Source organism: Nannobrachium achirus (genome assembly GCF_963921795.1).
Source record: "Nannobrachium achirus genome assembly, chromosome: 4".
Taxonomy (NCBI): domain Eukaryota; kingdom Metazoa; phylum Chordata; class Actinopteri; order Myctophiformes; family Myctophidae; genus Nannobrachium; species Nannobrachium achirus.
The window spans coordinates 59077275-59089687 of record NC_137813.1 but is presented as its reverse complement, the minus strand read 5'-3'; the positions used below and the strand labels follow the sequence as shown (position 1 = coordinate 59089687).

The 12413-nt window shown below is 43.0% G+C and overlaps 1 protein-coding gene across 1 annotated transcript in view; it reads right to left on the bottom strand.

Moving 5' to 3' along the window:
• Positions 1-3242: 3242 nt before the first annotated feature.
• Positions 3243-12413, bottom strand: part of LOC308283457 (casein kinase I-like) — a 46290-nt gene continuing 37119 nt past the window's right edge. Inside the window, exons 6-9 of the mRNA XM_080723892.1 lie at positions 11796-11944; positions 10894-11062; positions 9646-9758; positions 3243-5692 (exon numbers count right to left, since the gene is read on the bottom strand). Coding sequence (XP_080580018.1) covers positions 5642-5692; positions 9646-9758; positions 10894-11062; positions 11796-11944 — 482 coding nt within the window. The 3' untranslated portion in view covers positions 3243-5641. The remainder of the gene's footprint in view (positions 5693-9645; positions 9759-10893; positions 11063-11795; positions 11945-12413) is intronic.

Genomic DNA, 12413 nt, shown 5'->3' with positions numbered 1-12413 from the left:
TGAATGTTTGTCCATCCTGGACGCCATCTTGAAAATGACACCTTTCCAGTGGTCAGACTTTGGTAGACTTTTAGTATGTTATTAAGGACACCTAATACTACACAAAACAGTTGAAAAACCTTTTGTTGCAATTTTTTTGGGGTTAGGTGCTTTTTTTTCATAACTGCACCCGCCTAGTTATGCTTGTTGTGTGTATGAATAGGCCTAAATAGTTAGGCTAAGTGTGTGTGTGTGTGTGTGTGTGTGTGTGTGTGTGTGTGTGTGTGTGTGTGTGTGTGTGTGTGTGTGTTGACTGGGTAGAGGTAGCTTCCTTACTATCACCAGGCAACATCTCACACACTGTCACACCAACATTTAGACACACAGTAGGTGTCATTTCCCGTGTGTCCTGAACAACACAGACATTCTCTTCACCCCTGCATGTGTGCACAACCATTAACTACTTAAATGGGCAAGACCACTTGAGGTTTGGGTTGAGTAGTTGCCATGATGGAAGTCCAAATGTGTGCAAGAAATCAAAAGGTTTCTTCATGGGCTAGAAATTGATAATTAAAATATACTCATCATTGACTTAAATTGACCAGGGAAGAATGCTCAGGAGGAGAGGAGTTCTTTTAGAGTTTTAGCCCATTAAACAAAGCAAACAAAGCTGATACCGACATTCTAGAGAACATGTCAACCCAGTACCGTTTGCAATGCCATGTCTCCCAGCACCACCTAGTGGACAAAACCCGTCATTGCCGGAATGATGTCTGAGACACATAGAAGTCTGTTCTTGCAGAGCATTAGCATAGAAGTATGTTCTTAACTAAAGACCCAATGAGTGCAAGAAAAGAGCAGTGGTCTCATCATAAGATAACCCACTGTAATATCTGATGAAAATGGCATTTTCAGTTATAATTTTTTTAATCCAATAATCCCACGTTCATTTACGGGCAGTTACAGGGCATAAATATATTTTTGGGGGAAATAAATGTCATGGCAATAAATGTAATCCAATTAATTACAATGTTTCAGGTATTCCACAGTGAAGCAACAGGGTAAAAACCAAAGATCATTTCTAATAGCCGTAATGGAGAGCACACAACTCTTAGTGTAATATGTATTAACATAATAAATAAGAAAACACCAAAACTGTGTTTATTTATAATTTATTTACACAAAATACACAAATACAGTGGCATTACAAATGAAGTCTTTACGGTAAAATGTGGGGTGGTGGAGGGAGACAACGTTTAATCCAAGAGTTCCACAGTGAAGAAGAGATGCATTTTGTGGGAGTCGTGAGTCTCCCACTGTACAGATAAAATGCAAAAAAAAAACAAAAAAAAAAACACAAAAAAAAAGAAAAAAAAAAAACTTTACCCATTTAGACCTGGAACCACTTTAAACATTATTTTATGCATTAAAAAAAAAAAAAAAAAAAAAAAGCAGATATACAAGCACAGATGGTCATTTTTTGCAATTTTCTTTGAATATATCTTTTTAAAAGCGAACATTTGTGACTCAAATATTTGCTTCTGGGGGGGTCCCTGGAACAACATATTTTGAGATGGGGGGTCCACGCCAAATACACATAATTCTAGGGGTCCTTGACATGAAAAGGTTTGAGAAGCTGACATAGAAACATGCGTTTTTCAAAAACCTTATTTAGAAGACATTTACAGAATCGGGTCAAAATATTCAAAGACTCAAAAAGTGAAAGCATAAAATAATAGTTAGTCGTTCCAGGTCTTAATGGCTTTAAATCCCCTGCATCCGTAACGCGGGGAAAGCTTCCGATCACATGCAGCTTGTCGATCGGCTGTTTTCTGTGAAAAGCTTTCCCCCAGCTACCAGGAAACAGAAGAGACACTAGTATAGAGCCCTGAGGTACTCGGGGCCAACCATATATGGGGTTTAGTGGTTTCATTAAAAAAAGGAACCCAGCAGACTTCATCGTGAGAAAGATAAGAGAAATAAGTTACGCTTTTTTTTCTTCTTTTTTTTTATACATACAAGAAGAAAAAAAGGGGGTAAGAACTACAATGACGTTAAAAGCATTCACAGCCTCTCCATCATACATGACCATAATTGTTATTCAAAACATGAGATCATCCCACATACATCCAGAGGATTAAAGGAGTAGTTCAAACCCAAAACGACCTTTTTTCCTCTATTGATTACTCAACCCCATGGAAACTTGAGTTCAATAATATTTTTTTGTGTTTGTTAAGATACAAAATGTGATCATAATACATTTAGCCCCATTGATTCCAGATGGAGACCCCAAATGCATTTGGGTCTCCTTCCGGAGTCAATGAGGCTAAATGTATTGAAATCAAATTGTCTTAATGCGACAAAGACCAAAACCTATTATTGAACTCAAATCTCTATGGAGTGAATAATCATAATCAATAGGAAAAAAGTGTCACGTTGGGGTTGAACTATTCCTTTAAACATGATCATTATGAACGGTACTAAGAAAAGAACACACATCCAAGAAGATAAAATGCAACATTATTAATTTTTTTGGCCAAAAAGGAGGCACCTCGTATGTACACAAGAACACAAGTTAAAAAGTAAAAACAAAAAAAAAAAAAAAAAAAGAGGAGAGAGAAATCACCACTACAACCCTTTGGGCCGATGCATACTCCACTGTTAAGAGACAAATTGATTTCGGTTCGGTTAAGAGGAGTCACACAATCTCGGCACGTCATATTGTAGTTTGGACAGAGCCGAACCGAAATAGGTCTGTCTTTAAAAGTGGAGTATGCATCAATCCTTTGTCCCCCCCCCCCCCCCACATCCCTCTCCCATCTAAATAACCAGTCCTACAGTACATGTACAGTATAAAACAAACCGTTCTACCACACCGAGTGACACGCCTAAGCAAATGTACGCCCTGAAATCTCCGCTGGGGAGGAGAAGCGCCATGCCTCTCGTAAGTCTTCCCCCCCCCCCCCTCTTATTTTTTGGTGACAGGTACAGTGGTGCCCCAGAGTCCCAAATGAATGACTGGTGGACATGGGACAGGGTGTGTGGTGGTGGTGTAATAACAGGAAGGACTTAGGGCTGTGTTGTGTCCTGTGCGTTGCCCGTAGCACCAGTTGTTAAATCCATAGGTGTTTGTGTGAGCCACCCCAAAAACCTGCCCCTCATCAATGACTCCTTTTCCAAATGTTTTAAAAAACACCTACGTTAATATGTCCTTCCTTGCATATATATAAAAGAAACAGGACAAAAGACAATCCAAAAAATGCCATCTAAAGACTCAAAAACAGGCTGCAGAATGGATGGCCTTAGTGGTTATAAGAAGACAAGTCCTCCTGTACCCCCGGGAAAGGGAGTCCGCGGGTTTCAAAACCTTTTTTAAAAAAGAAAGAAGAGAGGTTCTTGTCGAAAAGCATCCCGGAGACAATTGATACGCTACCGGCTCATTTCACTGTTGGCTACCAATGTTAACCCCCGGATGCGGAAAAGTGTCCTTAAGCGAACAGGCGTGCAGAGAGAGAGAGAGAGAGAGAGAGAGAGAGTCCGATGAGTTAAGAGTGTAGCTAGCGAGGCAGGAGAGGGGAGTATCTAAACGACTGATGATACAAACGAAAAAGTCCTCTGCTTCAAGAGCTCCATCTTTCTGTTTTTCTTTTTCTATACACTAAGGCAGACCTACAATGCCATTTTACACGCAAGACAGACACACACACACAAAAAAAGATGACTAAAAACTGGCTAAAAAACCCACCAAGTCCTATAATTCGTACGATGTGGAAAAAAAAATCTACGTTGCAGGCTTTTAATTCACAGCTCGCCCCCTGCTCGGCACATGACCCGAAGAGAGCGAGAGGCGACTCGACGGCGGCTACCGCGTTTCCATTCAACTGTCAAAGACTAAAAAATAACGACATGAATTCCGCGCGCAGGACGAACATTTAAAATGAGACGCCACTAAAGGTTGTGTTCCGCCGATACGGGGCAGACCTCCATTCAGAAACACCCCCACTTAGAAACATCCCCCTTCAGAAATACCCCCACTGAGGTTAGGGTTAGGGTTAAGGTTAGGTTTAGGTGACACCTCCATTTAGGATAATGGAAGTCAATCTTCTGAATGGCAAGGTTTCTGAAAGGAGATGTCTAACCCGCCAACACGTGGGCAGCCTGGGCACACATGCCGAGGCATCCTTTATGTAGGCGGCTATCAGAGATCTCCAGAAGTTAATTCGATCTCCAGTGAAATTAGATCTCAACAAAAACACATTTTGGTAAAAAAGTGTCGTGTCAGATTCTCGTTATCTCCCTTAAAACACGACGATAGGATTCAGGTTAAAAGCTAAAATCGGCAAAATCACCTTTTAATTATAAAAAGGCAAGCAAATTAAAATGAAAATACAATATCAAAGCGTTTAGCAAAGAAATGAGCTGTTTTCATCCTGTTCATCTTCTTTTGACTCGGTACTTTACAATTCACATAAAACATAGGGAAACATAGTTGATGCGGAAACCGGAGGCCGAAGCCCTACCTGACAAATGTTTTAAAAACGCACAATATCCCACTTTAAAAACACCAGGAACTGTCCTCCTTGTAAACACAAAGCATAAACGCACCTTTTCTAAAAAAAAGAAAAGAGAGAAAAAAAAACAACAACAGCCAATTGGGGAATTGATGGAGTGTAGGTTTTCTCCAGTTGGCTCTATTGTATCTCCAAGTTTCAAATTTGTACATTTCTTCGCAAAGTAAAGCCCTGCTTCACCATACAAGGCCGTCGCACGAAAGTAGCGAAAACAGCCGATCAACAAGCACACAACGCCTCGCGGTGCGAGGCGTTGTGTGCTGTGCACCTCCTCATATCTAGTCCTCTTTAAAAGCAATCATGATCAAATAAAATCCCACTCACCACATCATCACACTAGCTTTCGAGAGGACAGAAGTGACAATCTCCATGAAAAACTAAATAAAAGTCAAACGCAGACCAAGTCAAGAGAATGTGGGGTATAGGTAGGTTCAGTCAGACGGGGTGTTAAATTGTCGAAATGACAGAAACAGAACGAGAATGAAACAAACGCCCCCCCGGGGGAAAAAAAACGAAATAAAAATAAGACGCGTGAGAGAGAAGGAGAGAAGGAGAACAGGAATTAATGGCTTTTCGCTGACTTGACGTCGTTCAACGTTTTATCTTTGTGGTTTACTGTGGGGCGGGCGGGCAGGCGGAGAAGGGGGGGGGGGGGGATAGGGGACGGGGGGCAGTGTGTGTGTGCTGCTGCTGGTGGTGGTTTAGTCAACCTCCCCGCCTGTCACCTCCTTCCTTCCCCATCACCAGACCCGCTCTCTTCCTCTGTCAAAGGCAAAGGGAACGAGGGCACGGACAAACTCTTGTGCAGGAGTGAGTGTGTGTGTGTGCATGCGTGCATGTGCGTGCGCGTGTGTGTGTGTGTGGGCCGTGCCCACCGTTGCGACGTCAAGCCTCGGCCCAAGCTGACGGCGGCGGGTTTGCGTCGCCGCTTTCCAATTAAAATGATTCGCCGGGCACCAGTGTGGATGCTTGTGCAGTTAGTTGGTGGTTTCAGAGTCGTGTGTGTGTGTGTGTGTGTGTGTGTATGTGGTGCAGGCTGTGGTGTGTGGAGTGGAGCCCCTCTCTCTTGTGTCGTTGGAGGGAGGGGAGCCTCATCGCGGCGCTGCGGACTGGAGGCCGCTGGGCGTGACGCGAGACAATCCCTGAAAGACAGACAGAGACAAATGGATGACATGTGTTAACCCGTTAAGACAATGATGTGAAGAATACGATAAGATGTCTTCTAATTTCGATTTTATTTTCGTGTTTCTATATCTGTGGTGCTCAATCTTTTTCATGTCAAGGACCCCCAGAATTATATGTATTTGACCGCAGACCCCCCGCATCTTGAAATATGTTGTTCCAGGGACCCTGAGATAGCCTGGCACTCAGCCTGAATTGACATTTCATTTTCAATTTTCATTTTCGACGCTGATTCGCCGTATCGGATTTTCGAACGAGGAAGGCCTCTTCAATGAGAGCAATTCTAGACCCCTGAATCGCCAAAATAAAAATTTTAAGGGGTGTGGCTAGCGATTCAGGGTCTGGAACTAGGCTAACCCTTAGAAGATTCGAGTTACAAATGTTCACTTTAAAACAATATTATATATTCAAAGATTTGCAATCATTTTCAAGATTTTTCAAAAAATCTTGTGCAGGAGATTTTTAAGTGGGTGACAGTGGATCCACTCTCAAGTGGGTGAGGGTGGAAAAAAATTGCAGATCTATCAGAGCTTGTAGATCTGCTATTATTTTATGGTTAAATATAAATTTAACGCGACATCTAACGCGACAGAGATGCATTCCAGGGCTGAAAATGATTGGTTCTAAAAACAAGGTGAGCTCGCGTCAGCCGGCTTTCCACCACGGAGGAAAGCCTGGTATGCGTTCTAAAACTGAGCTGCATGATCAGTTTTAGTTTTTGTATTTGTTCCCCACATGATGCAAATGCATTAGTTTAGTCTTGCGCTAGGAGTTAGAATACAAAACGATTATACCAAACTAAATCATTTAGGAGGTGCACGGAACCGGAGGTTGCTGAAAACGGTACTGATCCCAGGTTACAAAAAAGGGGGAAGAACCTATACTACGAAAATACACTCACAGACATGTCTTCCATCTCTTGGCAGTTGTTCCTAATATAATATAACAGCCAACGAATAGTGAAAAGCTCCAAAAATGGGGACGTGAGAGCGTGAGAGTGGTTAAGGACGGTGTACAAAGTACACGAGGAATGGAGAGGGGGTTCAACGACACTCGGCGCTCAACAATCTAACTAAATCATCTCCCTCCTGGAATTCATTCATGGGTTAGCCAGCTACTACAACGCACAGACAGATGGAGACCTCGCCCCGTCATAATAACATTCACCACAGGGGGGTTCAATTCCACGTTGCAGCTCATCATTGTCCCCTTGGCCTCGCATGGTAGTGGCACGGCTGGGTTATGCAAAACAGATCTTAATTATTCAGACATTTATTCATGAGCTGAGACCTCATCGGGCCGGGGCGTCGCTGCACACACAAAAAGACCAGTCGTTTGTGTGCGGAGTCGAGAGCCTCGGGTAGCAATGGTACCATAACAGGGTTAATTTTGGCAGCAAATCTTTGATTTAGTTTTAGTTGCAGTCTCTTGAATAAAATGCAATTTAGCTTTAGTCATATTTTAGTCATCTGAAATGTTTTAGTTTTAGTCGTCTAAATATCATAATATTTTAGTCGACTAAATGTACAGTTGATTTTGTCGACAAAACATTTTTGTCGGGCGTTGATGGTGTCGTAATGGCTGATTTTACAGACTTGGTTGCTCTCTGAAAATAGAAGATCTACAAGCTCACAACGTGTCGCGTTGTGAGCTTTGTGGCCAGGTTGTGGCCAGGTATACTGTATATCGTTTTCAATATTTCAGAAAAAAACATTATTCCGTTTCCTGACAAATAACGGTTTTGGACATCCAAGGTTTCCACCCGACAGCGGTGATATGTGTTCAGTAGAGCCTTGAGGCAGTTGGTGGCTGCACAAAACACAAGCTGTGCAGGGACATCAACTCTGGTCACCTTCCAAATATGTCGAATAGATAATTCTGTATGCTTTACAGTTCAGGCTATAAACATGCACAGGCACTTGACTAATCGAGTACCACCTAATCAACAAAACTTGTAAAATACCACTAACAATTTGATTTGGCTTTGTCTGAGATGGGAAGGGGGGAAAAAGGGCAGGTTCAACTCAGTCCATGTGGTGGCACTGTTTCCACGTTATACGCTACCTTCCCTAGGCTCTGGAGCACAATGGCCATATCTTCCCATTTTTTATACACAATGAATGTCGTGTCTAGATTCTGTCCAACAAGGATGGTTTACAATAATGCAAGTTGGGTTAACACTCCAGTTGAAAGTATGTCACTTGTGACAAGGATCGAGTTTGGGGACTGTCCAATCGGGTTGTATGGGTTCCAATACTGATCGATCGGTGGGTGTTCAATCGGAGCATCCCTAATGATGTTTTTGACTGACTTTATGTCATCCACTGATACACATTAACACAAGTGTAGTAGAGTCACCTACTTCAATGGTTCTCAAAGTGGATTCCAGGGACTCTGTGGGTTCCTTTATGGGGGTCTAAATTGACCCATACAAGTCTGTAACTCTAGACAGTGTACAAATGGAACCAAATGAACCCGTTAGGGTTCATTTGGTTCCATTTGTACACTGTCAGAGTTAAGAGGAGACCTTGACATTTGAAAGTTTGAGAAACATTGACCTTCTTAATCACTCGGCCACTAAATATCGTCTCTGTTCATCATATCTCCAAAACTGTTACTTTCAGGATTAAAATTCAAAAACAGCAAACATAGCAGATCTACAAGCTCAAAACGCGTTGCAGGAGCTTGTAAATCTGCACTTTTGATACTTTTTGTGCACTATGATAAGTATTAATTCACATAAAAAAAAACAAAAAAGGTTAGAATATGGAAGAGGTTTCTGCCCAACGGCAACGCTATGCTATTTTTGCAAGCAGCCAGATTCATCTCCTGCTACTGGCATACTGGAGGTTTCTCTACCAGCCCCCACACCCAGGCTTCACTCTGCCCGGAATAGACCCTGGAATAGACCTGCGTCTAAGAATAGACGGTACGTGAATGAGAAATCATATATGGGCAGTTCTCCTAGCTCTGCAGCTACCAGAACAGTGCGTGGCACAGGTTGGGACGAGAGAGCTCAAGGCTAGAGGTTCTCTCAAAAGTTCTCAACGTGAAACAGTTTGAGTACCACTGCTCAAGGCCACAGCATGTCAGGAAGTTTAACCCATTTAGAACGGGTACACATTTTGTGTATCATTATTTCATGCTTTAACTATTGAAAAATAGCAGATATACAAGCTCACAGCGCGGCACCGAGTGCCGCGCTGCGAGCTTGTAGATCTGCTATTTTTGAAAAGTCGTGAACATTAGAATTTTGACCCGATTCTATAAGTGTCTTTTGAATCCTTCTAATTCTAGGCCTAAATGGGTTAAGTATCTGTGACAAAACAATAAAATAAAAAAAGAAGAAGAAAAACCTCACTTCCTGTTTAGGGGAACAATGAGGAGAAGTGAGACTGACTGAGCACACAGGAACCATCGTTTTAGCTCTTAAACACAACCGCTGTCGTTTAAAAAAATAAGACAATGGTAAAGGAAATAAACTATAAGTATGAGGCTTTTTGGTTGTCAGGTACAGTGGTTTTTAAAAGTGGTGTCCGGGGACCCTCAGGATCCTTGGGGGCGTTCCAGGGGGTCCCAGCAAACATAGTTAACGTCACCTTAGCCTACATGTTGGCTATTCAAAAATAGCAGATCTACAGGCTCAAAACGCGCCACTTAGTGCCTCGCTGCGAGCTTGTACAATCTACAATCTTCTTCTTAAATATCAACCTTTTTTCTTTCTTTTTCTTTTACATACATCTTCTCTAATGGGAGTCCCTGCCTGGCACAACATCTTTTTTAAATGGGGGTCCGCAACGGAATAAATATCATTTGGGGGTCCTTGACATGAAAAAGTTTGATAACCGTTGCTGTACGGTAGCTACGTTTAGTGTTGCTGAGGCGCTACGGTCGCTGGTCACGTGCGTTTTACCTGAGACGTGGACATGCGCGAGTCCTGTCGTCCCGTCAGGTCCGACGAGGAGATGTTGACGGGAGCGCCGCGGTGCAGACGCATGGCCACCTTCCTCTGTTCCCTCTCCAGACCTGGCGCATGGAAAGAAAAGACAGGAAAAGAGAAAACTGGTCAGTGGTGCTCAAACCTTTTCATGTGAAGGACCCCCCAAAATGACGTGTGTTTGGCCACGGACCCCTCATCTCAAAATATGTTGTTCCAGGGGGACCACCCAGAAGCAAATATTTGACTAACAAATGTTCGTGTTTTAAAAAGATATATTCAAAGACCTGCAAAATAAATGTCAAAAATAGCAGATATACAAGCTCGCAGCGTGGCACTCGGTGCCACGCTGTGAGCTTGTATATCTGCTATTTTCAATGGGGCCGTTAAGTCTGACATCATTTTGTAGGCAGAGGAGAACTTTTGCCCCCCAAAAAAGCGAATCTTTTTACTATTTACACATTTTTTTTCTCTTTGTTGTTGAAAGGAAAGTGGTAGAATTATACTTCAGTCGTTATTTTTGTCTCGGATCTGTTGAAATAGCGAGGGACAGATATTGACAATAAATTTGCTTGGAGGTCTGACTACAAAATGATGTCGCGGCTTAAAAGCCCCATAGTTAAAGCATTAAATAAGTCTAGGCCTATCTGGTGTAAAAAGAAATACAATTCAGGGGTTGACACTAAGGTCTCAGAGGCACTTGCCCATCAGCAAGTACAGGTCATGTTCTACTTGCCCGAAGGTAATGCCCACTTGCCCGAAAAGTAAATCGTCCATTATAAAATGATGGGTACGATTTTAATTAACGCTCAATTTAACACTTATTTCTGGGCTGTTCGATTAAAATGTCATACCTCAATACCTCCAAATCCAAATACCAAATACTTTAGCTATGATTGAATATGTCTATGGTTTCACTCTTATTTTATATTTTTAAATGTAGCAACAGTAAAAACAGCACATTATAGCTAAATAGAGCTCTTATTTTACATTCCACAGACCAGAAGACACAGCACACTGGCCACGTTCAGATGTTTAGACAGATATCTCGTGTTGTGTTTATAGACATTTGTGTCCCCTCTCAAATGAGCACTTGCCCGGTCGGGCAACCTGAAAGCCAACTTCACCTGCCCTGACGTTTTATTTACCTGCCGGGGGCAGGTGGGCAAGCCTTAGTGTCAATGCCTGCAATTACAGTGGAGTGTGTGTGTGAGCGTTTTGTACCTGCGGGGTTGAGTGGCGACGAGGCCGCCGCATCCGGCGCGGCTCTGGGTCGCCCCGATGCTGCGGGCGCCAGACCCCTGCTGGCGGCCCCCCCCGCGGGGGTCCTGCCGTGCCTCAGCCTCTCCTCCCTCTCCCTCCTCTCTGCGTCCTCCACCGCCCTGGTGGCGCCCTGTGCACCCTGCACACACACACACGCGGTTACTATCAAAACCTCCACCGTCTGTCAGTCACACGTCACATCACACTTTTGCCCTACTCATATCTCCGCCACCGTTGCCCCCATCCATGCCAAACTTTGCACACACACACTCCTTGGCTGCCACCCCTCATTTCTCACATGGCCCTCTTCTGGCGCCACCATGAGGCCGATTCTTGCAAAACATATTTTTGGACACAAAGCGGTACACAGTATCTCTAAAGTCATGTCATCAACATGGATCTCTCCCATTTTCCATATTCCCTCCTGCTTGGCTACCATTGCCTTCTAAAGTTTGTGTACGCGACCTGATGGTCGCTTATCTCCCGATTTAGGGAGTCGTACTGGTATCAGATGCCTGTTTCAGCATTTTATCTAATGCCAGGCCCATAACAAAATTCCCTGGTTTATATAATTTTTTATTTCATTTTTAACCACAATAACGCAAAAACATATTTTAAACTCTTTATTTTTTTCCTTTTCAAAAACACCCAAAACATAGTAGATCTACAAGCTCACTTTCGCTATTTGTCATACAACAAAATACATCGATTATGCAGGTAGCGTCAGCAAAAAAAAAAAAAGGTTTTGAAACCTTTGTATCTTTTCAACAAGTGGAGTACATCGTATCTCAAACTAACGAAAACCACGACTAGAGCTACAAAAGAAACATTAAATCCTTTTTTGGGCAGTTTTGTCAACTCACAAACTTGAGCATGTTCCAGTCGAAGACGTAGTCGTAGGAGAAGCCCTGTCTGTGGAACAGGTTCCTGAACAGCTGCCGCAGGTAGGAGTAGTCTGGCTTGTCGTCGAAGCGCAGCGAGCGGCAGAAGTTCAGGTACGTGGCGAACTCCGCTGTAGTGCAGACAGACAGACAGAGAGAAGACAGAGAGGTTGCTGAGTTATGTGGGTGTGTTAACACGTGTGTGTGTGTGTGTGTGTGTGTGTGTGTGTGTGTGTGTGTGTGTGTGTGTGTGCATGCGTAGTTATGTAATGACACTGGCGATCCAACGGCAGCAGCAACACAATGTGAATGTTTTGAATTGTTGAGCTGCAGCATACAGCTGCCACCAAGATACCCATGTACCTGACAAAATACTTCCTAAACGTCAGGCATGTCCACAATTACAACACAAGAGGCAGCTCCACAAATCACGTTCAACACAGATTGGACTATTAGCACCAATAAGTCATCTAGCTTGGCTCAACAGTTTGAAATGACTTCTTAGCATGGGTACAACACCAGAGGAGCAGTTTCTGGTAAACTAAGAACAAAAATGGCACCAAAATCAAATTGTCTTAAGCTTACTGGTATATATAGATC